The sequence below is a fragment of the Idiotropiscis lumnitzeri genome, chromosome 11 (genome assembly GCF_059441095.1).
Source record: "Idiotropiscis lumnitzeri isolate Australia: NSW breed Sydney's pygmy pipehorse chromosome 11, RoL_Ilum_1.0, whole genome shotgun sequence".
In the NCBI taxonomy this organism is placed as follows: Eukaryota; Metazoa; Chordata; class Actinopteri; order Syngnathiformes; family Syngnathidae; genus Idiotropiscis; species Idiotropiscis lumnitzeri.
The window spans coordinates 8,267,364-8,294,534 of NC_142401.1; the positions used below are offsets into that span (position 1 = coordinate 8,267,364).

Below are 27,171 nucleotides of genomic sequence, written 5' to 3' on the forward strand. Positions count from 1 at the left end.
CATTTCCCATGATCCTCTGGTGTGACTATCATCGGACAGCACCTGGTCAACTTAGTCAGTGTGATGATGGAAGAAAGACCGTGAGCTACTCAGAATCAACGCCATTTTTCAACAGGTAAGACTTTTGAATCGAAATTCTTACTTTTCAAAACAAAAAAGAAACAATTAAGCTTCTCTAGCTTACAGTTTACGTGACTATTAGCCAAAAAGCGCTTAAAACTGAGCGGCAATATAGCCTATAAATATTTTCGTGTATTTAATCGTGCTATATAAACAGTACTCTATCTATCTATCTATCTATCTATCTATCTATCTATCTATCTATCTATCTATCTATCTATCTATCTATCTATCTATCTATCTATCTATCTATCTATCTACCTATCTATCTAATCTATGATGACAGCATGTTGTTTATCAACACGTTGTGGGAGGCCATGCCGCGTTGCCTAACAGTGTTTGTCTCTCATATGTCCTCCCTGCTCAGCTGTCTTCCTCCTGTCGCCGGATCAGCGTGTTCCTTCCTCCTCGTCATCATCATGGAGAAACAATATCCACACTCTGCTGTGGTGTTTCGAAATGTGGGTCAGCGCTACTTCCCCCAAACCAGAGTCGAGTGTCACTACAGCGTGACTTCAGCCCATCAGTGGAGCAGTAGTGACTGGATTGGCATCTTCAAGGTGGTGTTATAGCGCCAAGCACATGGAAAAACGTGCTGCCGCCATTTAAAGTGCTTCTGATAATCCCCCTGTTATATTTTTTCATGTTCTAGTAGGCTTTTTTAATTCTCAATCATAAACACCTGGCAATTAAGCGTGTAGATATTTTATACGGACTATATTGTGTTTGTCATTTGTTTGTGCAATTGTAACTAATGTTGGCGGTCTTTTTCTTCCATAGGTGGGATGGTCGTCACTTCGCGAGTACCACACATACTCATGGTCGCTTGTCCCCGACAGCTACAGCGAAGGAAGCGCTGTCGACTGCTGTGCACTTTTTCAAGGTAAGCATCAAACACTGCAAATAGATGCTTTGTAGTTTTGTTGTTGAAATGCTGTTTTTTGCAGCCTTTTACCTGCCGCGCCCCAGCACGATGGAATACCAGTTTGTCTACGTAGACAAGATGCGGAAAGTTTGCGCCCAAAGCCCACCTTTCACCTTCTGCGCCCCCAAACCTCTGGATGAGTTGGAGACCCTGAGAGAGGAGCGAAATGAGGACGGGGGAGGTGATGATGACGAGGAAGAGCTGCTCCTAGTGGTTCCCAGAGCTCAGCTGCTGCAGGTGAGGGAAAAGGCACATCCTCTTTTCTGCCACACCACTTGAATTTACTGTGCATTATTTTCTGTCCGTAGAGTCAACTGGAGGAGTGCTTGAGGGAGAAGGCAGAGTTGCAGCAGGCTGTGCAGGAGGCCAAACAGGAAGTAGAGGAGGAGAGGAGGAGCAACATAAAAGAAAAGGAGGCGTGGGAGAGCGAAAGGGACTCCTTGATGGAGGAGGTTGACCAGCTCCGTCAAAAACTGACGCACAAATGTGACGCTTTGAAGACAGTGGAAGGAAAACACAAAGTAAGACCTAATACAGATCACCTAATGTTTGATTATTGAGGAATACTCATAGGTTGCTCTTCAGGATGTGAAAAGCAGTCAGGAGAATCTCAACTCTGAACTGAGTCAACTTGCAGCTGAAAAAGTGCACAGCCAACAACAAATCAAAGACTTGGAAAATGAAGTAGAGGTGCTGACTGATAGAGAGAAGGACAGACACGTGGAGATGGAAAGGCAAGACATTGAAACTCGTGATATGTACTTGTACATTGAAGCTCTGCCTATTCGTAATTCACTTTTCACAAATTTACTTGGTACAAGATATCTGGCTAAATAAGAAAGTAGTAATTGGTGCCAAAGTATGTTGACGTTATACATCTCACAGTGAATGTTCAGTGTTTCCCAGTTCCGTAATTATTTTGTCAGTATGCTTTCACATCATGATGTAATAACGAAAAAAATATTTTTGCTCTAAAGTTAAGTCTAAATGTTATTTTAATATTGAAGCAAAACAAAACGCTCAAAATACTCTATGTTAAGCTGGTACTTTGAATTCTGGAACTTTCTGGGTACTTTTGCAAATTACATGTAATTGCACAAGTTACTCTTTTTCTGTTTATGTTTTCACACAAAGTCTTCCACTTGCAGGTTTAAGGAGATATTGATGAAATTATCTGGTCAGATCAAGCATGATGAAGAAAAGAGAAAGTCAGTGCAGGTCTGTAAAGTCCTCCAAACCTCAGACATCACAAAATGTCTGACGCAATTTATTTGTCAGACCCCGGAAGTTCATCCTCGTCGTTCCTTCCCCCTCAGGCGGAGCAAGAGGCCTCGCAGGCGGAAGTTCGCAACCTGCAGGTTCGCCTGGAGGCGAGCGAGCGCTCGGCCGAGGGACTCCGCGGGCAGCTGAGGGAGCTGGGCACCCGTCAGGGCCACGCCCACGCCGAGTTGCACCAAAGCCGCCTGCAGGTGGCCCAGCTGGGCCTGCAGCTCTCTGAGGAGAAGCTTCTACTTAGGGAGGAGCGTGCCAACTGGGCACTGGAAAGAGAAGCTTTGAGGAACGCGGCACAGGTAAAGATGGGCCAAAAGCATAAATAGGTTATGTTCTTGCTGAATGAGGAGAAAGAAATTAATTTAGATTGTGTGCGTGTGCGTGTGCGTGTCAGGGTTATAATAGTTAGGGAATTTTCATTATACATTTTTTTTAAATTTCGTTTTGATTTATTTTTTTAAATTGACTTAGTTTTTGTTATTTCAATCGCAGGTTTGTTAGTTTTTATCAGTCTTGTTTTTATTTTTTGAAAATGCTTTGTTTGGTTATTGGTTGTTTTTTGGGGGTGTATTTGCTCTGCCAGATTAATAAAAAAAAGCGTCATGATAACTACTGTGTAGTTAAAATTCAACAAAATAATATTTTAAGTGGGACCATCCAGAAATCAAACAACACTACCCACCTTGTTTATTTATATATTTTTTTCGTACATGAACCAAAAAATTAAGATTTATCAATTTTAGTTTTAGTAGTTATTTCACCAGTTTTTGTGAACTATAATAACCTTGGTGTGTGTGTAGGCTGACCAACAAAAACTGGAGGAGCTGAGAGTTGAGGTGCAAAGGAAGGATGAGCGACAGCGAGAGGACTCGATCCGGCTCGAGAAGCTGCAAGCAGAGTTTTGGAAAGAGAATGACAGCGATCGAGTGAGTTTATATGGACACACACACACACACACGCGCGCGCTCCTTTTAATATAGCCACCGGTACCGTGGGCTGCATTGCCTTGACACAAACCCGATTGTCTACTCTCCAACCATGCCAACTAACTTCTCGCGTAAAGATTTGCGTGTCACGTGACCTGATCACTATAAATTAGTGACATCACTCACCAGTGCTGCAGATTCAAGCTCTCCCCTTTCATTGCTTACTTGTTCTGCTGGCTCAATCAGAAGCAGACTGAACAACACAGTGACAAGACACAAGTGATGCCCCCGGCACTTGTGGACCCTGTCTTCAGGTGACCTTTATACCATATAAACAACACACACAAGCCCAAATAGACACAGTCGTACACGAACACAAGTCTTTAATTCAAACTATTTCCTCTGCAGTGAAATGACGGGCTCCATCATGTGGTGACGCAGAGAACTGCAAGTTTGTAATTGAGACTGAGCTGTTTGTGTTGAATTGTGTAACTTATGGCAGTGATTCCCAACCTTCGTTGAGGGAAGGCATTAATTTTACATTAAAAACATTTCATGGCAATCCACCCACATAAGTATGCAACAAGATTGATGTACGGAATACTAATAATTGATAATTAGGACAATTAGCAGAAGAGCATGTTGGCAGACAGATGCTTTACTGCAGTCAGGAAAGCTTATTTTCCAGGTTTTGTTGATCTAAAAATGAAATAAACATCCAACCATGAATAGTATATTGAAGCAGATAAACAAAAGCATCAAATAAACAATCCCACATTATACGAGTGCAATATTAACACACCAAATTAGCGTGGCAGCTTGGGAAAATTATGTTGTAAATGTCTGTAACTGGAATTTTGACCGCTCAAAATTGATTTCGATAGTTTGGACTGGACTGCAGATATCTTTAATGAAAATACCAAGTATTGAAAATGTAATGATGGCGAGCCAGAACCGCAAGGTTTGAAGTCCAAAGTCTCTGCTGGAGAACGTCTTCATTACATTGTCACTGGTTAATTAAATCTTCTGCCATCTCGTGGAAGCTTTGTTGCTCTTGTCATTGTAACTGGAAGAGAATCATTTTTGGACCTATAAAATAAAACCGGACAATTTCCCTGTGCCGTGGCACAGTGGTTGGGAGCCACTGCCTTCTAGCATTAATGCTTTTAGAATGAATGTGGAAGATTAACAGGTGTTTTGTTTTTTTATTCTGCCGCTGTAAAAGAGATACAAAAGAAAACATGTATTTCTAGAGAAAATGATACATTTGCTTGAATGGGTTTGTGTTAGTTAGCGTGTGTTAAAAACCGGCTTCAAGTGTGCGACAGATAGACTTGCATGGCACTTGTGTGTAACCTAAGTCCATGCTAAAACGCCTTGTCGAGCCGCTTGACGCTTTCATTCACGGCTCACGTTTCATTGTCAGGATCCAAGTATGACATTTGACTACTTCTGGGTTTATCATGCCACTTACATTCTTGCTAGTGTATTTGAAATGCCGGCTTTTATGTCACAGTAATGAAATGAAATGCATTCTGAGTGTCTGGTTAATGTGACGGTTTTCACTTGATATTTGTCTCATCGGATGACTTTTTTTTTTTATGGTTCACATGCTCATTAAGTTTGAAAGTGATGACAAAATAAATACAGCTGCACGCCGACAGGTGTGAAAACACAAAGCGCCTTTTATGAAAAATACAGCCAAAATAACGAGCAAACCAAAGAAGCAAACTACATAGACAGATTTAATACAAGCAGAAACAGATGAGCCCGTTTATGAGATGTTTAAATCTCTCCACATGGAGATGACGGAGGAGGTCGGCGATTATTAAGGGACACAACGTTTGAGCTTCAAAAGTCATTAAATATTCTCCGCATATAACACAACACAAAAATGTCGCAACCGTCAAGGCGATGGAATTTTAATGAGCCAAAGTTGATTTGATTTGTCACAATTGATACTTTTTGCATACTGATGTCCCGATCAGCCTTGCATGCGGCTTTTGTTTTATTGCACTGGCTCGAGTTCAGGAAAAAGACAAAAGAAATGAGACTTTATTGCCCATGTAAGATCCTGATGCTTGAAGATCTCGTTCGTTGGAAAGCGACATGCTGTGGACAACATTCAACAGTGCAAAACACATTTGACTGATTTTGTTCTTTGAGACATTCAATGTGAATTAACATTCGTTTTAAGCCTTTTTACATCATTTCTATTTAACACTTAGATGACATTCTGTACATTCAGGCTCCGCATGTGAGCATTGTAACAGCTAGAACTGCGAAGATGTGATCAAAAATTAATATTTGGCATCAGAAAAATGACGACTGTGTCCTACGTGTGCGTTTGTTAGCTGTAAAACAAGTTTTTAAAATGATTGGAGGTTGACTGTAGATGGTTGCAGGATTAAAGTAGGCAAGTCATCATTTTTTATATTGTAAAAACAAAACAAAAAAATAAAAATCGCACGCACACACCTGAGGGTTGCTGTGATGTAAAAAGTTCGTAATGGCTGCTGGGGCATCTTTATGGCTTAACGCGTCCTCTTCATTATGTAATGCTGAGTAGTGACATGGAAAGGCATCTGAGCGCTTATGTCCACCTCAAGCCAAATTTGTCCAACTAGTGACGACAAAATTGTGTATTAGTACATGGACCTTAAGATGGGTTTTATAAAAAAAAAAAAAAAAAAAACAGTTTTGTCGTTGAGTTGGGAATCATTGCGGTTGTTTTAGAATCACATATGGGTGACGCTCATGTGAAGGAATGGGAATCGATAAGAATATAGCAATTTTAATTCCGCATCGATTATCTCTGGATGAGGGAATAAAATAATAAAAACGGAATTGCTTGTTTGAACTCTTTTATAACTTCAACCGGTGTTTCTCAAACTTTTCACACTGGTTCAAACAAGATGCAACTTTGACAATGCTACATTTTACCTGAGCGAATAACAGAAAATATGTAACGAGTGAACCGACGGACATTAAATGGATAAGCGCACTCGGCAGGACGCATTTTTTTGGGACGCATTCTGGATTCCCATCCCGATTGATGATATAAGAGTCAATATTGCTTGTTTTGAGAAGACGTCGACCACCTGGAAGACAATTGGAAGTTTGGAGTCCTGCTCATACACACACGCACACACACGCGCTTAAGAAAATGGACAAAGAGCTGAGACAATACATCATCAAATAAGAAAGTATAAGTAGCGTTTCTTGTAACCCCCCAAGAAAGATGAGATGTCTTCTATACAAGGGTAGCCCTTTTCCTGAGGAGGGGGACATTCCTCGTGTCCCTCCCGCCTCCCTCCTGTCACTGCGGACCACAATGAGTCGCTTGTTGAGTGCTTTTGCTTCGTCCCTCACTCCCTGTAAACTTTGCAATTCTTTTATAAGAGCCTGATGGTGTGAGGATGAGGATGCCAGGGAGGGAAGCGTCCTACTGCGTTGTCCCGCTTTTCTTGTGTGTGCTGGTCCCCCCCACCGCCGCCGCCGCTGCCGCCTCCCCCCACGGCTCGGCGTCACTGTCCGCCAGCCGCTCCCTTTCCTCGTCCCAGTAGTCGTCATCCTCGTCCTCTTCTTCCTCCTCCACCGCCGACTCGTACGTGGACTTCTCTTCCCGCTTGATGGCCTGAACGGCGGGCGGCGCAGGAGGCGCGGCAGCGGCGGGGCTTTCCGCCGAGTCGCTGCTGTCCTCGAAGGCGTCTGGGTTTTCCAGCATCTCCCTGATGAGCGGCGGCATGGGGCCGGGGATCTCCATCTTTAGTGTGATGGCTCTCTCGGCACCTGAGTGGACAGACGGGTAGAATGACGCAAATAGTGAGAATCCATGAGTGGTTGACGCCCCCTTTATTGATACATGTGCCACAAATGGCAACAAAGCACTTCTTTTGTCTAAATGAAGCTACTTGGTTCACTTCAACATAGTCTCTTGGCATCAAGATCATCTCGTTTAAAGCGTTGCAAGGAGAAGGTTATGTTGATCAATTGATAGGCGTCGTCTTGGTCTCATGATGTCATTTTAAACGGTTAATGAAAATATACTCTACACACCCGATCTTTGGTGTTCTTAAAAGCCCCTCCCCCAAACATTTTTTGCTAATTTTTCTGTAATGTAAAATCCAAACTGGGAGTGTTTGTATGTGGATTGCGCAGGAGGCAAACTGACCTTTCGTGCTAATTCCTCGCAGGTCGGTGACTTTCATCAGCATGCGTGGAAACATGTGAGGCTTATTGGGGCGTCGGCGGCGTGTGTAAATCTTGAGCGCCTCCAGCAACGGCTCCTGCAGCTTGTCCACCTTCCCGGGTTCTTCAAGGTCCATGCGGTCTGAGGGGGCGGCGAAACGGCGTTAAAATCTCGCCAAAGGGGGAGGGTGGAAAGATACAAAGGAGGTGAGGTTTGCTGTACCTCCGCAAATGAGGCAGATGGCACTGAGGAGCCCCGTCTCGGTGTCGTCCATCTCCAAAGGCAGCAGCTGGCCGGCGAAGGCGAACACCAGGTCTGTGAGCGGGCCGAAGCCGGCGTTATGCATCTGGGTTCTGTTGAGGGTCAGGCCATCAGAGAAGGTCATGGTGTCTTGCTCGGGCGTGTAGCGCGTGCATATCCTCAGCATCTGAAGTTGGTGGGATGTTGGAGAGGGGGGGGGGGGGGGGTAATCGACACTTGAGGAGGCTTGCTGGCAGCTGTTCACATTTTTATGTTTTTTTTTTTTTCCTATCAGAATTTAAGATGCGTGGCGAATGGGGCAGCATTGTGTGTGAGACGTCAGTACCAGGATGTCCAGACATGCAGACTTGAGGAGGGTGATCTGGTCGGCGATGGTTAGGGTTGTAAATCCTGGTAGTCGCTTGGCGAACTCCACAATCTTGATGATGCACTTGGTGGACAACTCGCTGAACTTGTCCCACAGGCCCAAGTCCAGCTGGACTCTGTGGTCAGAGCTCGAGTTCTGGGAGAGAGACAAACGAGGCAGAAGTGTTTGGACTGGGTTGGTAAGCACAGGTCTGCTTTTCCTCGCTTTCTCACTTCAGCTGTGGAAAACATCGTCATTTTTCCGCAACACTCACTGTGGTGTACTTGCCCAGCTGGCACAGTGACGGAAATGTCTCCTGGTGGGCTTTGCTGACTTTGTTGACCAGCTCCTCAAGCTCGCCACTCAGCTCGTAGTTCTCGGGCAGCACCACCTCCTCCTTCACGTCCTTCTTCTTCTTGTTGCGATCGTTACGCACGGCTTCTTTGGACATGCCCACCTCGAAGCACTTCTGCAGTCGGCAGTACTGACAGCGGTTGCGGGTCACCTTGTTTATCTGGCAGTTTTTGTCTCTGTGGCACGTGTACACCATGTTCTTTTGGATGCTGCGCCGGAAAAAACCCTGAAATGCAAACATGATGGATGTCGATGAATGTATATATGTATTAATTTTAACTCGCGGTGGTAGGCTGTTGTGATGCATCTTCACTCCGATCTTTGTCAGCAAAGAGATAAATTTAGCCTGGGTTTAAGTCTAGTTATGGAGAGTATGTCATATGTTTTTTTCCCCCAAGTGTGTGGCTATCAAAAAGCTCAAGCCAACAAATAATTGCTTCATAATAAATTAATATTATATAGGATTTGGGGATTAAATTGAGATGGCATCATCGCTATTTTAGAATGTTTACTTGTATGGCCTGCCATGAGATTTTTCCAAAGTAAGTGATGGGTGTAAAACATTCTGATGACAGACTGCGTAGTACTAGTAAGGCCACACTAGAGGGCAGCAGACTGCTTACAGTCTACCAGCGTACCTTGCAATCGGTCTGTCAGTGGTGCTCGCTATTACCTTGCAGCCCTCACAGGAGCTGACCCCATAGTGATATCCAGACGACTTGTCCTGGCACACAAAGCAGGGCTTGTAGACTCGAGGCGGCGGCGGAGGAGAAGGCGAGCTGGGAACCATCTCCTCTGAGCTGGTGCTCTGGGTCTCCACGGCTGCACGCACAAGAAGCAGCATTGAACTTGTGGAAGTTGAACACAGAAGCAACATTTGACAGCGTGTGGTCACCGGGGCCAGAAGGCCATCTCAAAAGCGGCGATTTTTAAGAGAGAAGGGAGGAGGGAGGCATCTGATTGACAGGGGCTTAAAAGACACACAATTAGCTGATGGCCAGATGGCCCCGCTGATAAAACGCTGATTGGCAGCTGAGATTTGATTGGCTTCTCCATTTACTGGCCAACAGAGGGGGGCGGCATTCCTGTTGACTTTTTCTGGAGTTTTGTGTGTTTGTGTTCACAAGCTCACATTTTTACGTTGAAAGGCCATCCAATGCCCATATACCTCGAGGCCCATGTGAACAAACAAAAGCTGGAAGTTTACAAGGCTCGGCCCCTGTCCCCCCCTCTCTCTCTCCGAAGGGAAACTGTATTATGACAATTGCTAAACTAAGGCCGTGTTGAAAACAAACGAGAAGATAAAAACGCGATGACAAAACGAACCAACGCAAAGAAAAAAATCCAGAGAAGCGGCATCCGACTCCTTTACATTTGGAGGTGATGACTGAAGAAGCAGATTGTCTGGAACATGCCTTTCAACTTTCACCTTCACTCACCCCAACTTCACCTTCCTCTGCCCATTCCCACCCCCACCCCCTTGTTTCCTGGCCCTAAATTCCTCAGCGCAGGCAGGACGGAGTTTAATAGTTGCCCAGGCTTACAAGCGGCCCTATAAAGGTTGTGTCTGGGATGGGAAGGAGGCCCCCGGCCAGGCTGACGACCCCTTTATTGGTATCCAGTCACCTTGGGCAGCTATTCACACATACAGCTCCGTCCTCGCATCCCTTCCTTGTAAAAATTAAAGAATCCGGGGGTCAACCCCCCCCCCAATGTCAATGCCCCTCCTGTCACCTACAGCGGACGACACAGGACCCAACCAAATGTGGCCCACCCCCTACCCTGCTGCAGCAACCCTAAAATGAACCCGGCGGCCTGTCATTAACAAGAGTGGTAAGGTTTCAAAACGCAGAGAGGTAAAAGCACAAAGGAATAATCCAATAAAAACAAAAGAAAGGAGAAAAGAAAGAGAAGGAAGGAGGTGAGCGCGAGGACAGAAACTTCCCAGTGGACAAGAGCTTCAATCAAAGCTTGTCCATTTAACTTTGACCTTGGCTCAAGAGGGTCATTACTAACTACTTGCCCAGCAGACACTTTAAAAGTTCAATGTGTGCGCAAGTGGCATTCGACAATTCACCCTTATGTCTGACAATTACACGCGGGTCACTTTGTCTCATACTAAATAACTGTATTCCCGAAATTAGAAAGAAGGGCCAGAATTTTAGAAGCTTATTAAAAAAAAAAAAAAAGAATAAAAATCCCCCTCGAGTCTCAACATTAGGAATACTGCACTTTAATGCAGATAAGAGAGTTGTATAGGATTGGATAAAAAGGTGATTTTTTTTATTTGATTGTTTTGGGGGGGGGATTCATTAAATGTTAGCTTTTTTTTAAAATATTGGTTTTATAGCTATGGGCCACACATAAGCTAAATAGAGCACTCCACCATTTTATCGCAGTTCTGACAAATCGAAAAGCTGCAGCCATTTTGTGGAGTTTGCATGTTCTCACCGTGCTCCCACATTCCAATAACACATATTTGATCAACTCAAAACTTTCAATTGTTGATATCCGAGTCTGAATGTGAGTGTGTATGGTTGTCTATTGGGACGTTTTCATTTTTTTTTTATTCAAAGCATAAACGTTAACTAGACCTAAATATTAAACGGAAACGTGCAACTTGTGATACAGCCGAGCAATATGACTTTAACACAATGATAAAATGGAATTTTCATTTACCATTTAAGGGGCAAAATTAGTCTTCTTCAATCACTCATGTAACAGCAAGTAACAGGCTCATCAGGTGACGTTTACATAGACATTCTTGTCTCCGTTGCAACAAGTTTCACAGAAATGAGTCACTTTGAAAATATTGCTTGTGTGAAGCTGCCTGCCGAGACCGTGTGCGGTCATGTGATTGCCTGGCTTCATCTGAATATGTCAAATGTCACGAGTAGTTCCGTTTGATTCGGGAGTCGGCTGAAATTATCTATCCATCCATCCATTTTATGAATTGCTGGCATGATCGCTTAAACTATAGTAGACAAATGTAATGTTATCATTTCTTCTAAAAATACAACCAAAAAAGTATCTACTCGCCACCTCCGCCTCTGATCCTGCTGATCAAGGATGGTAGAAATGAATATTCTGCCGCTATAATGTAGCTAAATAAAGTAGTAAAAGGTTAAATAGCTTACTATAGATCTGATAATATCAATCATGGCTTGTGATTTTTTGAGACAGATTTTTGCAGTGGATCGCATTAAAAAGTGTCCTGTGAGAGTATAGCCACTCAGTTGCCCATGCAAATAATGTTACAAGTAGTGTCCACAGAAGAGCGTCTCGCTGGGAATATACAAATATTGTCCTGGTGATGTGTTGACTTTTGAGGCTTTAGAGTTCAGGTGAGAGAGGTTGTGGGCGGAGCTAAAGCAGTAAGCTGATCTGTTGATACACTAACAATGTACGAGAGTGTCTCCGAGTGGGGAAAATAGATTCCATTGAAGCAGAGGTAGCGCATCTGGCGCCAGCCGACAGGTACTGACTGACGGCGTCTGAGTGTGGTGAGAAAGGGCGAGGAGGAGGCAGGCAGTGTTGAAGGTGGAAAATGAGAGGACGAGGGAGGGGGAGGACGAGACGCTACCTGGCGTGACGAAAAGAGGGAGAGGAGCCAAAAAGTGTCAGCAGGCTGTCATCAGCCTGAACTGCGCACGGCCTCGGAGGCTCGGCTTGAAGAAACAGCAGTCTGGTCTTAACCTGCGGCTCACCCCGCTGTGTGTCATAACGTCTATCAGCACACCTTTTGGAGGAGCCACGAGACAACATGACTGGTGGGAATCGACGTCCACTTCAGCCGTACAGTGGGGCCACAACACACACACACACACTTTTCTCGTAACATCCTGGCAGACTTTCTGTCACCTACATCAGCGTACAACTATTCGACCGCCACGTTTGTGTCTTGTTAACATCCCTTCCTTCCTTCCTTTCGGCCATGAGTTTGTCTCATCAACGCAGTCCAGTTTGGCCTCGTAGTTGACACCTAGTTCACATTTGAAACGCGGCCTGTTGGCCCTGCCGTGTCTCCGTCCATTTGGCATCTCTGTGTCAGTTGGACTTGACCAATCTGCCAGTGTGTGCCTTTACACTGACATTGAAGGTGTTTTTTTTTTTTTTTTTTTTTTTTATTGCTTGTGGGGGTGGCTGTGTGGACGACATAGTGACATATGGCATGCAGCTTGACTTTGGCCCGGGGGCCAGCATCACATTAGGGAGGTGTTGAGGATTGTCCATTGTGGAACCTCTAAACGAGAGTGTCCCCACTGTTGTACAATTTGGAACCCGATCTCAGTGAGCCTGCGAGTTTTTCTTGGGTTATTTAGTGATACCAGCAGAGAATGGTTCTGAGTACAGAAAAAAAGTCAAATGTGAGATGACGTGGGGCTGCTACAATTCATAGAATACCTCAAAAAATTTAATTAAAAAAAAAAAAATGCAAGTGCTAAGTCAAACACACCACTCAAGATGTTGCGGCGGTGCGAGCAAGGGAAAAGAATCAGTGATAAACCTACAAATTCCAAGTTTGAGATCACACTGAAAAAAAGAAGAAAAGTTGCTGCAACGTGAATCATCACAAAGTAAAGTACCGATGTTAGCTAATCTGATATAGCCTAACATCACCGGTTAGTACGTATTGGAATTCTGGCCTAAGTGGTCAAGGATAGACACAACCGCCGCCGAAGCGCTTTTAATTACTTCACTGAAAAGAAAACAAACATCTAATAAACATGAGCTGCTGACAACACAACGCCAACTCTGTCAATTTGCTGTTGACCAGTGTAATAGAACAAAACTGTAAGAACAGCAAAATTCCGCTCCACATTTGTCATCGGGCTTAATAAAAAGTGCAGCAATTTTTTGTTTTGTTTTTTAAACACCCTTGGATGTCAGTTAAGAATGTTATAAAGTGTGATGCATGACACGAACTGCCTTCAGCAATCCCGCATGTCCCTGAACACCACGCGTCGATCACAAGTCATCGAAGGCCGGGTGGTTTTGCATTCGATTTGTTTTTAGAACATCATTTCAAACACCTGCATGGCAGTTAAGAATGTTCAAATAATCCCTGAAGCTTTTTATGCCTACAAGAGTTGGAGGGGGGTGGGGGATTTATCCAATTTCAACTTTCCACTTCAGCCTGTCAATCAAAAACCAAGTGTGTGGAGAATCATGACAAAGCGAATCCGCGCTTCCGACAACAGCAAATCTGACGAAAATCTTGTGCGATTATAAGAATTCAAATGCAGCCCTTCAGTTCTTACAAAAATTCTGGCTCCACCTAATGTTCGGCAGCACCCTGTGGAATGTACGTGCACATGTGAATATGTGTGAGTGTGTGTGTGTGTGTCGTCAGCCTGCTGCACAGGGGTCACGGGGTGGGAGACAGCGGCCTCGCACATACACACAAACACGCAGCTAAGACGCAAACGTCTGCCTCGATTCGACTGCATTAAATCCAATGTTGTTGTCGCTGTCAAGTGCTTCGCATTACTTTGTTGTCGAGCCGTGGTGGGGTGGGGGGAGACGGCCGCTGCAAATATGCTGAGTGAGTAATTGCCACAACAGCAGGGAGGAGATGGGGGAGATGTGAGTGACAATCCCTTTCATCAGCTGTTCTAAGTTCAATACCAGCGTCCCCCCCACCCCAAACCCTCCGTAATAACCCTCTTCCCCCCCTCTGTCCTCTCCTGCCTTCCTGCCCGGGTAGGAGGAGGAGCCCTTCCTGTCATTGGTAGCGCCTCTTAAAGGAAAGACTGTGAAAACCGGGCTGCTGTCCAGAAGACAGCTCCATAAAAAACAAAGCACCAGACATTTAAAAAGGAGGTAGACACACACACACACACACACACACGCACGCACGCACACGTTTGCACAAGCTCACCAGAAATCCTGGACAAATACTTCAAGTTGACAAGCTTCACACACTTGCGAACAACGCCCTTGGATTTCAGATGGACTCCACAAAAGTGAATCATCAGCAAGCTTAGCGCTCTGATTGAGTCGAGCTGGATGGACAACACGCATACCAACATTGGTGTCGTAGTTTCCCCTGACTAATGTGGGGAGGGGACGCATATTAAGACAGCGTGTTAAATACGTCTTCGTCCCCCGCCGATATATCATCAGGTCTTCAATACACCCTTCGTTCTCGACCCAGAGCACATGCTCTTAGGGGCCTCAAAACGCATTAAATTGCTTTTAAATATCAGTTGATTAAAAAAAAAACAAATAAAACATGAATGCAAAAGTTACGTAACCGGTCTTGTTGTACTTTAGAGATTCCAAGTGTGATAATCTGCTGGGGCTTGTTCTCACGTGTATTTTGTACACAATGTAACATAATTACTAAGGAAGAAAATACTGATTTTGAGGTTAAGTATTTTAACAAAGATGTATTTTTTTTACACAGAATACAGTGTTGGCAGTTGCACTTTTATAATTGATCTCAGCTGTAAATATTGTCAGATTTCTGTATTGCTCGATGGAAGCAAACTTGTTTTTGTGTTGAATCAAATCAAGCCACAAAGATATCTGCTTCTGCTTTGCAAAACAATGATCAACACGTTTGTTGATTTGCTTACATCGCGATGAGTAACTGAATCCAATTTGATTGCCCGTTATCCGATATCCCGTTTTTCAAAAATCGTGGAAACTTAAAACTTGTTTTGTATCCGATTCATCAACGAATCAACAAAGATGAATCCATCATTCAAATAATCATGAGTTGCAGCCATAAAGCAATGCAAAGCTTAACTTTTCATTGGATTTCACACTAAACACGAGTGGCATTATCTGCGCATTTATCACTCTAATGACTTATAAGAGCTTCTGCTATCTCGAGCTCATCTTGACTTTTAAGATAAGTGATAAAACCGACAGAGCAGCCAAAAGCACATTCAGGGCTCTTTCGCAAGCTTACAGACTATTGTAGTAGCCTCAAAACGCAAACAAAAACTTCCTGACTCATGAGCGAGGGACGGCACATCTCACTTTGGAGACATGGTGGTCCTGCAGCATTGTTGAAGTAGATTTGAGACAGGAGATGTCCCCCCCCCCCCCCCCCCCCCCTTCAAGGCCTGAAACGCCAAGATATAAGGAGTCAGTGGGAGGGAGGGGGTCGCGGGGCTAATCCCAAAACCAAATTCATCCCTCTACTCCGCTTTCATGCCCCCACACGCCTACTTAATCTCTTAATTGAGGCCTTTTCTAATTATAATGGCTTCATTAAAAGCTGCGGGTTACACAAGACGAGGCGTGTAAACTGAGCCGTGCGCGAGGAGGACATCAGAGAGGCGGACCAACACACACTCGTGGACGGGGCCATCGGGGCAAAGAGAGAGTGGATGCTCCAAAGCGGAGAAGAAACAAAACGTCACACCGGAGACGCCGGCGCGCTGTGACACACTTCGCTATGGACACCGCTCCTTTTAATGCCCGTTGACGGTGATACAAAGGAAGGCACAGAGGTGCTCAACTGACCTAAATGCGCAAAAAAAAAAAAAAAAACCCCGGCAAGGAGTGTAAGCAAAGCTTTCCAGAGTCTAACTTTGAGTATCTGCCGATATCGAGTCCCGATCCGATAATCCAGCAATGAAAAAATCAAGCAGGCATCTAAACAACCTCGTCTAATTTTTTTTTAACGACGCATAATGGATCAAGCCAAGTAAACAAATAATATCCTGTCTTTATTATGGCTAAAAATCTCATAAATAAATCTCCGAACTTTTGCTTATAGCAGCAACAAACCAAAGATCCACTCCACTTTTAAGAGGTCGCGTCACAGTAGTCACAAATAAAAACAAAATCCCATTTGAAGTCTCGTGCGGAATGTCGACCAACTGGTCTCGTATTGAAATAAACACGACATTTAAAGGGAGCTGTATTGATTTTCTTTGCGTTTGTTTTCTATAATCTGACGAGTAACTGTACTCATTTTTGCTGACTGATTTTGATTCAATTTGGGGTTCATAAATTATGAACGTGTCGTCGTAGCACAAGTCACTGCTTTCATATCAACTGAATGACTTTGAGCAATGTCACACACGATCGAGTCTTTATCAGCTGTGAATGACACTTCTCTGTTTTTCTCTTTTGATTACGTGACGCTACGGAAGCTAGATGGGCTGAAGGCATTCAAAGAGTTTTTTTCCCCTCTCTTAATTATTACGAGCTTTATTAATAGTTAGTTAAAAGAACTAGCAAGCAGTAAAAATAGTAGTCAGAAGGTCAAAGATGATTGATATTCAGCAGCAATTTGATAAACATCCAAATCGTATTATTTTGATTCTCATTAGAAGTAGATGGCGCATAAAGGTATGAGGTGAGTCACACTCCTTTGCATGTTCCTCTTCAAATAGACGAACAGGTTAGTCCGGGAGTGAAAACACTTTTTGCCGAACGGTTTCTTTCCTCTAATGTTTGGTAAAGCAAAGCATTTGAACGCAGTTCAACAGTTGAGTTTAAAAAAAAAAAAAAATTCAACAAGTTGCATGAATGTGTATCTTTTGGGCTGGCATCTGGGGAAGCTCCCGAGCGAGTCGGGACAGGCCCCGCAGTGGTGTTTGTCAAGCCGACTGCTCATCCGTCATCGTTAGCGTTTCACCGCCGACTTGACAGTCGGCGTCCGAATGAATACTGAAGATAAATAGGCTCAAGGTGCTCGGCCCGAGACGCTTCGAACCACTCGAGCGCAGCACAGGGTGGGCGGGCGTGCTGCAATGTCTGACTGGCACTCGGCAATTTAACTTGAATAGATAGTCAATGTTTGCGTTTGCTTAGCACAGGGCCAAACGGAATAAAAGCGCTCCATGAGGGTAACAAAAAAAATGTGCTTTTATTATCTTGAGCGGGATCGTTCCAGAGTCCACACCTGATGCCAAGCTGGCACACAGTCGACCGCTGCTCTGCTCGCAAACGCCAGTCCAACAGTGCCATTGAAAATGAACATGGACCATGCCGCAGAGGAAAAGCCAAAGTGTTGAAACCCGCGTGGTTCCACACCAGAGGCCAAATTACAAACAATGTGATCTCAAGGCCCGTTCGCCTTCAATCTGTCAAAGCCGTTTCTGTTTGGACATTGTGTTCTGCACTGTCTGCCGGGTCAGGTCCTGTATTGTTCTAAGCAGCTGTCAATCATGTGAAGTCATTCACAAAGACAACAAACATGATGATGTATAAAAAAATATGTGCCGCTTTAAGTCCCCCGCAAAGCTTGCTAAGCACGTCAACAAACGGACGGCGGGGGTGAGAATGGTCACAGAGCATTGAGTGGAATCTGCCTCTTCCTGTGGAGAGAGCGCCGCGATAACATCGGCGGCAACCCTGATAAGGAGCAATCAATGTGATGATGGAGGAGATTTGTCCGAGTACTCACACTGAAGGCTGCCAGTCCCGGCCCAGGCGAAGGGGTCCAGGCTGGAGAAGAACGGGGGCGCCTTGGACAGCATGCAGGAGCCCTGTGCAGACACATCGTAGAGGGGCCGCGGGGCCAGCCCGAGTGCCTCCATGCAGTCGAACATGCTGGAGGGACAGCGCTTGCGTCTCGGAGCTACAAAGTGCGACTCCGGCTAAGTTGAGAGGTCTTAAGCCGTTTCTCCAGTTCTCCGTGGAGCGCCTTCCTTCTGGCCTCGGGTCACTCTGCGGACCTCAGCTCTGTAACTGATCTCAGTTCCCCTCTCAGCGGCTCTGTGGGCCTCTCGCTCTCCACCACAGGCACAGGCAAGGCATGAGCACAGGGGGGAGGGGGGGCGGGGTCCGGGGAGGAGGAGTGGGCGGGGCCGGGTGTGCGCTTGATGTCTGATAGGCCACGCGGAGCACCCCCAGTTTACCTCCGAATCGCCTCCAACTTTTCCAGCTTCGTATTTCAGATTGGATGCAAATAAGAACAAACCCTTTGCCCTGCCTTGCAATACACTTTTGAACTTTCTTTCTTTTTATGCAATGACTTCAAGATGAAACGCTGTCTTTTTCCTCCTCCTCAAATGGTACCTCTGTTGCCGGTAGCGACAAAAACAAACAACAGTAACACTTGAAAAAAAAAAAAAATCACTTCACACCTGTTGGAAGGAAGACAGGAGCGTGTTGAGAGATGAGCGGTACATTGAGATGATGGACTACGGGGAGGTCGAAGTGCTTTCGCAAACACACTTAGTCATGACGTAGCCATTTTCACGACATAAAAATGTCTTCATACTCAAAAAGTGTTTCAAAAACATTCCATTAAAAATATAACATGAAAGCCATGGCATGGTTAACGGATTGATTTGAAAATTACAAAAATGCTTTCTATTTTTTTCCGCAGTTGTTCTCGGGCTAATGAGATGTAGCATTTTTATTTATTTACTTTTTTACATTTTCAAAATAACTAAAAAATGAAATATTTGCTGATTCCCAGGCACGTGCAAGAGTGCTCTTTTTGCTGCAGCCCATTTTTATTTAATTCACTAATGTTTAAAAAAATAATCCGACAGAAATTAATACAGAAGTTAAATGTAGGGTTTTTTTTAATTGTATTTTTGTCTTGAGCAAAGGCCCCCCATTTAAAATCTCTGAGCACATGCATGCATTTCAATGACCTTGATGACTGAAAATCAATACAGAACATGAAGAAAAAATTATTTTTAACAAGTACATTATTTTTATTGATATTGTGACATATAAAAATAGTTATTTTAGTACAAACTTTAAAAAAATCCATATTCTTTTGAGGATGGCCTTATACATTTTATTCTGAAATCTTGATAAAGAAAACATAAAAGAAAAACATAATTTGGTAATTAAAATATCTCTATAATCTATAAATTTATTTATCATTAACAAAAGCATCATGTGGCAGCAATTTAAATCCTGTTAATTGTGTTACAAATCCCATTAGATCATGAAAGAAAATCCCCTTATGGAGCCTTGTCAAATATTTTTTTTAGACCTAGCCTAGATTTGTCTTACACTTATTAAAGTCCAAGTGCTTTTTTTTTTTTTTTTTAAAACAACATCCTAAAATGTGTTTCTCACAAACTTTAAATCATGACTTTTCTTCCTTTCTCCGCAAGCATCCTGTTTTGTGCTGAGTGCCGGCATTTGCGGTTATCTAATTCAATTCTTTCAAATGGGGTCCACACTGATTAAGTTGTGCGTGTTCAGCTTATTGGACCGCAGGACCCAAAGTGTGAGCGTGCTGCAGGCGACACACACACACACACACACACAAACGTGCGCACGCACATGCTGGCCTGCGGTGTGAATAGTTTGTATACTAGACAGCTTCACTCTCCTCCCTCCACTCCTCCCTTTCCTTCCCTCCTTCAAGAGGGATGAACTCTAGAAGAAACCCCCACTGGGGCTCCAACACCCCCCCCCCCTGCACACACACATATACACACACATGCACACCCGCTCCCAAACATGTCATGCCTTCGGCTTTGTACACTCCGAGTATTACAATTGTTTTTTTTTCTCCCCTCTTTGTTTGTTTCTTTTCACCCCCCCCTAACTGAATACATTACGATTTCCAAGTTAAAGGGATGCTGCGCTCTATTTCACACATCTCATGAGCTCTCCTCCGACCCGCTCTTGTTTTTCTTGTTTTGTTTTACCTGTCTTTCAACATCACGGCCGGGCACACAAACACACACTATAATGACACACTGCAGGGAGTAGAGTGGCACAATAACAGCCCGCTGAGCTCTCTCCACACCTTGAGACAATTACCCTCCCCGCCTCGCAGCACCCTGCCCCCTGTTGCTGCTTTGTGCAAAAGAGACACACAAATACAAGGGGAATGTGAAAGAAGAAGACGCTTGGTTTTCATTCACTTTTACAAAAAACGCCAGTCGCCAGCTCGTCGCGCGGGGCCAAATTGCACACGTTTTGCTCTTTAAAAAAAAAAAAAAAACTTGCAAACTGGCTGATTCTGCCTCATACCTTTTTTTTTTTGAAGAGGGTCACATTACAAGCGTTCACAATCAGGTTCTTTAGCTATTCATCCCGTCGTCATGTCTGACACAATCACACAGAGCTGAACAATGGCCTCTCTCTCTCTCTCTCTCTCTCTCTCTCTCTCTCTCTCTCTCTCTCTCTCTCTCTCTCTCTCTCTCACTCTCTCGCTTTCATTCTCCAGCTCGGCCTCAGATATTTGCACAAAGTCTCACTGCGGCCATCAGAGAGCGCACAAATAAGTCACAAATGTGAGGAGCACGGCATTCATGAATGTTGGAATGTGCAGCCTACAGAGTGGCAATGGAAATATCTGTGCGCGTGTGTGTGTGTGTGGGGGGGGGGGGGGTGCACGTGTGTGTGTGTGATATTAGTAACTTGAGTGGGACTTGTGTGTTTTTCTTTGTGTCTGTCATCACAGGCACTCAGTTCGAGCATACACACATAGTTGTGTGTCGGCACACACACACACACGCGCGCACTACAAAGAGTGACTGAATTTATGTGATGAAATAACCGATGGACATTGCGTTCATTATAGGGAAAAATCAATATGGTGATATGTTCAGGTTTTTTGTTTTTTTGAGTCTGCGCAACATTCCACAGCAACTCTCGGGACGAAAGAATTTTCCTGTTTGCACAGGATGACATACAGTTGCTATAAAAAGTCTACACACCCTTGTTCAAACGCCAAATTTTTGTGATGTGAAAAAAAGGAGATCAACATAAATTATTTCCAAACTTTTTTTTTTTTTTTCACCACTACTTTTGACCTGCAGCCTGTACAACTCAATTTTCGTTTTAAATCTTTTTGAGAGGAGAGGTAAAAATGAACTCCGATAACGTGGTTGCACAAGCGTGCGCAGCCTCTTTTAACAAGCGGTTTTCAGAATGTGCCAATCACATTCAAACTCTGGATAAATGGGAGTCAGCACACACCTGCCGCCATTTAAAGTTCCTCTGATTAATCTCAAATAAAGTGCAGAGGTTCTAGGCTCAATCTGACATTGTTTTTGCTTTCGCTCAGTCGCCTTCCAATATTTGTGCTGACACTGATTGCCATTTCCATCAGTTCATAATTCCATCCACTTCTAAGCACCGAGTTGCACCAGAAGTAAAAACAACCCCAAAGTTTGATGCCGCCAGCACCTTGCTTCACTGCACTTTTGGTGATGCGTGAGCAGTGTTGTGTTTGTGCCAAACATACTGAAGCTCTTAGAATGATAGTCTAAAAGTTCAACCTTGGTTTAGTCAGGCCATTTGGGGTCAGTCGTGTTTGGGGTTACACTTTAAATGGTGGCAGGTGTGTGCTGTCTCCCATTTAACATGAGTTTGAATGTGATTGGTTGAGTCTACCGCGGTGATTAAAGGTTGTCCACTCTAAAGCAGCACATTATTTCAGCTGTTTATTTCGAATTCCCTCTCAAAAAGATTTTCAGTGTCCAAAGCTTTGAAATGATTTCTCTTCATCACATATAAAAACTGGCATTTGAACAGGGGTGTGTAGACTTTTCATAACCACGCCGTTCGACTAAATCTATTTGAAAGACGCAGGGTGTCCAATGGGATTTATTAAGTTCCTTGTTTGCTGCTTGCTTTAGGAAAATAAAAGACATCTTATTGTATGAGTGAATCGGCTGCCGCGAGCTTTTGAAGTTGCTACTGTATGCGCTTACTTCAAGTGCACCGATGCTTCAACTCATTAGGGAACACTGCGCACGGATTAATTAGCAAAATAATGAGAGATCACTGCCGCTTTATTTGATGTAAAGGAATGGCCATGCGATCGGGATGGAAACCCTCCGAGAACCATTTCAAACAACTGAACCGGGACCTTGTTGGCATGTTAGCGATTAGTATTCAAAAGGCAGCATCCATCAAGTCGCTTTATATCTTCCCGCTGCGAAGCGAGGGTACCAGTCGAGAATTGGGTGTCATGATAAATCAAAAACACTGAGCTCAAATTTGAAAAATAGCTAAGTGGGATATATCAGAGCTGCTTTGCATTTTTTTTTTCATTTCTTCTCCGTGCTTAGATTTGATTGAAATGTATGTCAACTCCACAATTCTGCTATTTGTATTTATTTTGACTTCAATGGTTGTTTCTATAGCATTGATGTAAGTGTGCTGTGAGTGTGTGTGTGAATCTTATGAAAATTTAATTACCCTCTGAAATGACTTCTGTCTATTAAAACTAAGAGGCTAAAGAAAAATGCAATTCCCCCCAAAAAATCCACATTTTTAGAATAAGAGAGCATAGAATAAAGAGATTAAAGCTGCTTTAATAATAATTCATGTAGTTTATGTAGCTCAGGCTTGTCCTATTCCGAGCTTGCTTGCGTGGAATTTTAAATCATGAACTCCGACGACAACATTATCTTAATGAAACTATCGTAATTACAATTACCGACTGCCTGCCGCTATTTTCCATCATCACCGTCACTAAATCTCAACTACATGACTTAAGTACAAAGTCTGACACATCTGTCTTCATGTGTGATAAAGTACCGGGAGCGACATGTTGGAGATGCAATCACATGCTGGCTGCCAGGATGGCCGAGTGGTCTAAGGCGCCGCGTTCCGGACCCAGTCTCCCCAGGAGGCCTGGGTTCGAATCTCGAATTTCCCCATTGTGGGACTAATAAAGGCATTATTATTATTATTATTATGTTGGAGATGCAATCACATGCTGTGAGCTACTAGCCTGCTGAAATATATGCTGCTGTAGGGTCCACTAAACGACTGCAGATCAAATGATAACAGCTGCTCGGGGAGTGTGCACAATTACGCACACGCACACAAACAGATTGACAGGCATGTTGGGCTCGATGCCCATTTCGCAGGATAGTGGCACCCAAATATGCTGTATAAATTGTTTGATTTGGACCGTGCACGAGCTCCCACCTCCGTGCTGCCTTGTTCTTCTTGCGCGTCACTGGCAGCGCTGCATCATAGCTGCAAGATTGTGCAGCTGGCCGGGACATGACTTCAGACAGACTGCAGCAGGCTAATGTGGAAGCTACGCTCAGTTCAGGACGGGTGTCAGTTACATACTGTAAATGCAGCTATTTATACTCAGGACAGTAAATTGTTAAACAATTTGGGATGGCAGTCAAAAGAAGTTGGCTTTGGAAACGGGAAATTGCAGGAGGAAGAATGGAAAATATGGCTTGTTAGTTGAGAGATGTCCTGGAGCGTGCGCCCTTCAGCAAGGCATCAAATTCAAAACTGCTGAGTGAGCAACACCTCATTATGAGACTATTAAAATCCGCGTCAATCTTAATATGACTATAGCTGGACTTTATAAAAATTGGATTGGCTCAGACTATTTGATCAGAAAGCCAGTTCCTCTTGCATGTACAGTCATGAACTAAATATTGGAGCCGTAGTGAGAATCTGCCCGACCCAACTTTACATTAATTTCCAAGAAAAGACGAACATTGTTTGGACCGAATAGACGAAAGAATACATTGAAAAAAAACCCAGCTTGATAGAAAACGGTGAAATAACTATGAGCCCTTTTCCAAAACAACACAAAAAAATCTCACTCTATTGTGCACCGAGTCTAAACTCTATTAACCTTTGGGCCATTCTAACAGTATAAAATTAACAAGTCTGAGTAAACCATCTCATAATAATCCAAATGGATTAAGCGTGTTTTGGAAAAGAGCTTTTCGCGTGGGATTTGTGTTTTTAACTGCTGAGTTCCTTTAAATGTACCGAAAGGAAGAGTAAGGATATTGCAAAGCAAAAATACATAAAGGCGCAATTTATTTTCGGACATCTTATCCGAATGGGAGCGATATTTCAATTTTTGTACAGTGAAACAGCGGGAGCCTCTGTTCACTACCCTAAGCTTCAAACCTGGAGCGTTATTTCTGCTTACTTCAAGCTAATATTGACTATGCCGACAGCACTGTTTTATTTTTGCAAACAGGAAGTGAACATGCTCGTATGCAATTTCAGGAAACGTACTTTTTCTCCACCCAGAGAAATTAACGTTTGTATCACTTCATGTGTGAAAAAAAAAACATGAGGCCCTCACCAAAAGTGAATTGTACCCAAACTTGACAATGATTGACAACAAACTGGGTGAACCAAGGTAAGAAAAGACCATCTGTGAGCAGTCATTGGACAGTTCCTGAATGCCAACCAGCCACAACATTAGGCACACTTTCACTATATAATGAGGCCAAATATAGTAGCTTTATAAAAAGTTTGCCTTTCAAATTTAATTGACACTGTCAGATAATATTTAACATGTTAATTATGTTTGCAGTTGTCATTAAGTGTGTAAAAAAAAAAAAGAAAAGCAGTGGCGCAGACCTTGTGACGGCGCTAAATGAGATCATCAAAATATTAGAAAGAGCTAGATTGTTGCTGTGGTAATGAGCTCATCCATTTGAAGTTTGGCATTTTGAAATGCCGTTTTTTTTAAGGCTCTTTATACTCAGAAAGTGGGCAACCCTTTTACTGTTCATGTGAGAATGTGTCTGTCTAAATGGTGTCTTTGTTCTCCTTGCTTTTAAGATAGATTCAATGTAACAATAAATATCTGGATGATAATGAAATGAAGCATCACAGGCATAAATGTTAAGGAAAAGCCCCAATCTCGAGGAATGTGAAGAAACCATTTGTTTATGTCTCTTGTATGCGTTCGGGCTTCTGAAAGTACAATAGCACCCCCTGTTGCTCAAAGGACGCAACCTCGCGCTTGAGTTAAAGATTCAATGGAACTTTATTTATGGAGGTCTTTGAAAAACAACCGCAGCTCAAACAAAGCGCTGTGCTCCAAATTGAGCCTGGAAATAGCTCTAAAACGCTCCCAAATTGAGAGGAATTCCAATGTTGTTCACACAGCACAGACAGGCCGCACTCAGTGTCATGTGCAGGACTGTGTGACTGAGATTAAAAATGCCAATTCTTCGCGCATTTTATAATTACCACCAGAGTCTGACCTCAACTGTATTTATGAGCCAGTTGCAGATATTAACTGGAATTCAGAGCGTTTTTATTTGTACATTCATCAATTTTCTATGTTGCTTGATCTCATCTGTTGAGATGGGGGTTATCTCAGCTAACTTTGGGAGATCAACACATTTCTGTGAACATATGGACAAGTAAGGTTGGGTAATTTCGATTTTGGCTACTATTCATCGTAAAAAAAAATCACTGTCCAGAACGGCGCTATAGGTTTCCAAGTTTCCGACGTTGTGAAAGTAACCTGAATGCACCATGCTGCTTGCGTTGCAAGCATGTTGCATATGCGATTCTGCCAATCTCTGAGCGTGCTTTAAAGTTTAATAAAACCCGTGACACGCACCCAAAATAATTATACACATAATACATTTAAGTATTAAACGTGCTTCATTTTTAAAACGTTGTGAATGTTCTAGTCAATGTAAAATCTCATTGACATGCTCATAGAATTAGCATGGATTTAGGAAGTGATATTCCTTTAAATAAACACAAACGATGTAGAAACATCCACAAAGCTAAGATAACAATACCGAAAACCACAAATTCTTCACATCATGTGAAAAACAATTGTATTACTTTACCTCCATGTACAGCACTTTGCATACAGCGGTGCTTGTCTAAAGTGTTTTATAAATACAGTTGAGTTCAGTTATTTTACTTCGGCGCAAATCTTTTCCCCCTCATTATACTATTTAAAGTTGAATCTGCAGGGATTCAAGGAATTACCTTCCCCAGAATTCATGGATACACAGATCTAAGGACTTTTTTGTTCTATCATCACAAATTTCCACATGATATGGCACGAAAAACGATACCCGAGGTCCCAGGTTAGCCCAGTAAGTCCCATGACTCGTGAAAATAAAGATAGAACAATAACACGAGATAAAATAAATGATAATGAGATAAGGGAGATGCTTATTCACGTTTTGAATGTGTGCAAGGCGTCGAAGGTGTGGATGTAGCAGAATCAAAATGCAAGAGGCGTCAAATTCACATGATTTTTTACAAAGTTATTTAGCACTTGACGAAAAGAATAGAAAGTGTTTAAAGTGTAGGCATGAATGGGCATTAGCCTGTGGGGGGGAGTTATCACCACTTAAACTGTAACTAAAGCAACATTTCCTATATTTGGGACCCAGCTCCTTGTTTGTAAACTGAATTCAAGTACTTACACAATGCCGCCATTTCTTTGGGAAGGTCTGCCCCAAAGCGACCAAAGAGGTTGCTGCTGGCCAGCAGGTCAAAGGGGGAGTGGCTCCTCATGGCATTGAAGGGGAAAGGATACATGGTGCGAGGGAAGCCGGCCATATGACGCAGTTGATGCTCCCTGTTGGTCGCCATGGTAACACAAAAAAGCTGCTGGTGTAAATCTGGGTGATGTTGAGCCGACTATTCTTGACGTCTCGGTGGTGGTCAGGGGCCGCGGGTGAATGTGAAAGGGGCCGGTGCCATTCAGCCCGTCAAGGTGCTGACTTCTCCCAGGTTGGGATGCGAGGGGGGGGGGGGCAACGGGGTGAGGCGGATGATGCTGAGGGCCTCCCGGGTACCACGCGACAGAGGTTGGGAAGAGCCTCGCCGCACGCTGTAGAGGACAGTGGACAATAGAGATGAGTTAGATGCTAGAACAAGAAGTTTCTCCACAACTCACCTCCAATCAAGTCAATGTGGAAAAACAATCTCGCCGCTACAGAACAAAAAGAGGCTAGTGAGGAAAAAGCAGCAAAGGAAACAGCCTTTCTCTCTCATGCTCTGTTTCCTGAGTGGTGTAATGATTTCAGGCAATGCCATATGATTTCAATCAGCACAACTGTATTATAAAGGGTCTCTGTGTTCCCCCTGCCAGCCTGCCAGCAACATGGGTAAA

General features: G+C 43.6%; 2 protein-coding genes across 5 annotated transcripts; one reads left to right on the plus strand and one right to left on the minus strand.

Moving 5' to 3' along the window:
• calcoco1b (calcium binding and coiled-coil domain 1b) lies at positions 1–14,245 on the plus strand. Of its 2 annotated transcripts, XM_088308730.1 has the most exons (11): positions 1–115; positions 488–680; positions 901–1,003; positions 1,068–1,282; positions 1,354–1,566; positions 1,631–1,779; positions 2,194–2,263; positions 2,362–2,616; positions 3,118–3,243; positions 3,490–3,557; positions 3,652–4,922. In XM_088308730.1, exons 1-11 carry the CDS (start codon positions 9–11, stop codon positions 3,677–3,679), a joined length of 1,527 nt encoding a protein of 508 aa, XP_088164856.1. In that variant the 5' UTR covers positions 1–8; the 3' UTR covers positions 3,680–4,922. The 2 variants fall into 2 exon arrangements, with proteins under 2 accessions (XP_088164856.1, XP_088164855.1); XM_088308729.1 differs by lacking the exons at positions 3,490–3,557; positions 3,652–4,922 and adding an exon at positions 14,104–14,245.
• On the minus strand, positions 5,277–26,807 carry rargb (retinoic acid receptor, gamma b). Of its 3 annotated transcripts, XM_088308733.1 has the most exons (8): positions 26,487–26,807; positions 17,770–17,896; positions 9,070–9,218; positions 8,317–8,622; positions 8,022–8,198; positions 7,658–7,862; positions 7,418–7,576; positions 5,277–7,035 (listed from the first exon to the last, which is right to left on the minus strand). In XM_088308733.1, exons 1-8 carry the CDS (start codon positions 26,646–26,648, stop codon positions 6,689–6,691), a joined length of 1,632 nt encoding a protein of 543 aa, XP_088164859.1. In that variant the 5' UTR covers positions 26,649–26,807; the 3' UTR covers positions 5,277–6,688. The 3 variants fall into 3 exon arrangements, with proteins under 3 accessions (XP_088164859.1, XP_088164857.1, XP_088164858.1); XM_088308731.1 differs by lacking the exon at positions 17,770–17,896 and having other exon boundaries at positions 26,480–26,807; XM_088308732.1 differs by lacking the exon at positions 26,487–26,807 and having other exon boundaries at positions 17,770–18,073.
• Between the last annotated feature and the right edge of the window lie 364 nt (positions 26,808–27,171).

Excerpts from the sequence above, each read along its gene's own strand:
- calcoco1b (XM_088308729.1), top strand. The coding sequence starts at position 9 with ATGATCCTCTGGTGTGACTATCATCGGACAGCACCTGGTCAACTTAGT. Across the intron at positions 116-487 it reads TCAACGCCATTTTTCAACAG|CTGTCTTCCTCCTGTCGCCG; the intron begins GTAAGACTTTTG and ends CTCCCTGCTCAG. Across the intron at positions 2,264-2,361 it reads AAAAGAGAAAGTCAGTGCAG|GCGGAGCAAGAGGCCTCGCA; the intron begins GTCTGTAAAGTC and ends CTTCCCCCTCAG.
- rargb (XM_088308733.1), bottom strand. The coding sequence starts at position 26,648 with ATGGCGACCAACAGGGAGCATCAACTGCGTCATATGGCCGGCTTCCCT. Across the intron at positions 8,623-9,069 it reads GCTCCTGTGAGGGCTGCAAG|GGTTTTTTCCGGCGCAGCAT; the intron begins GTAATAGCGAGC and ends TTTGCATTTCAG. Across the intron at positions 8,199-8,316 it reads AGCTGGGCAAGTACACCACA|AACTCGAGCTCTGACCACAG; the intron begins GTGAGTGTTGCG and ends TCTCTCTCCCAG.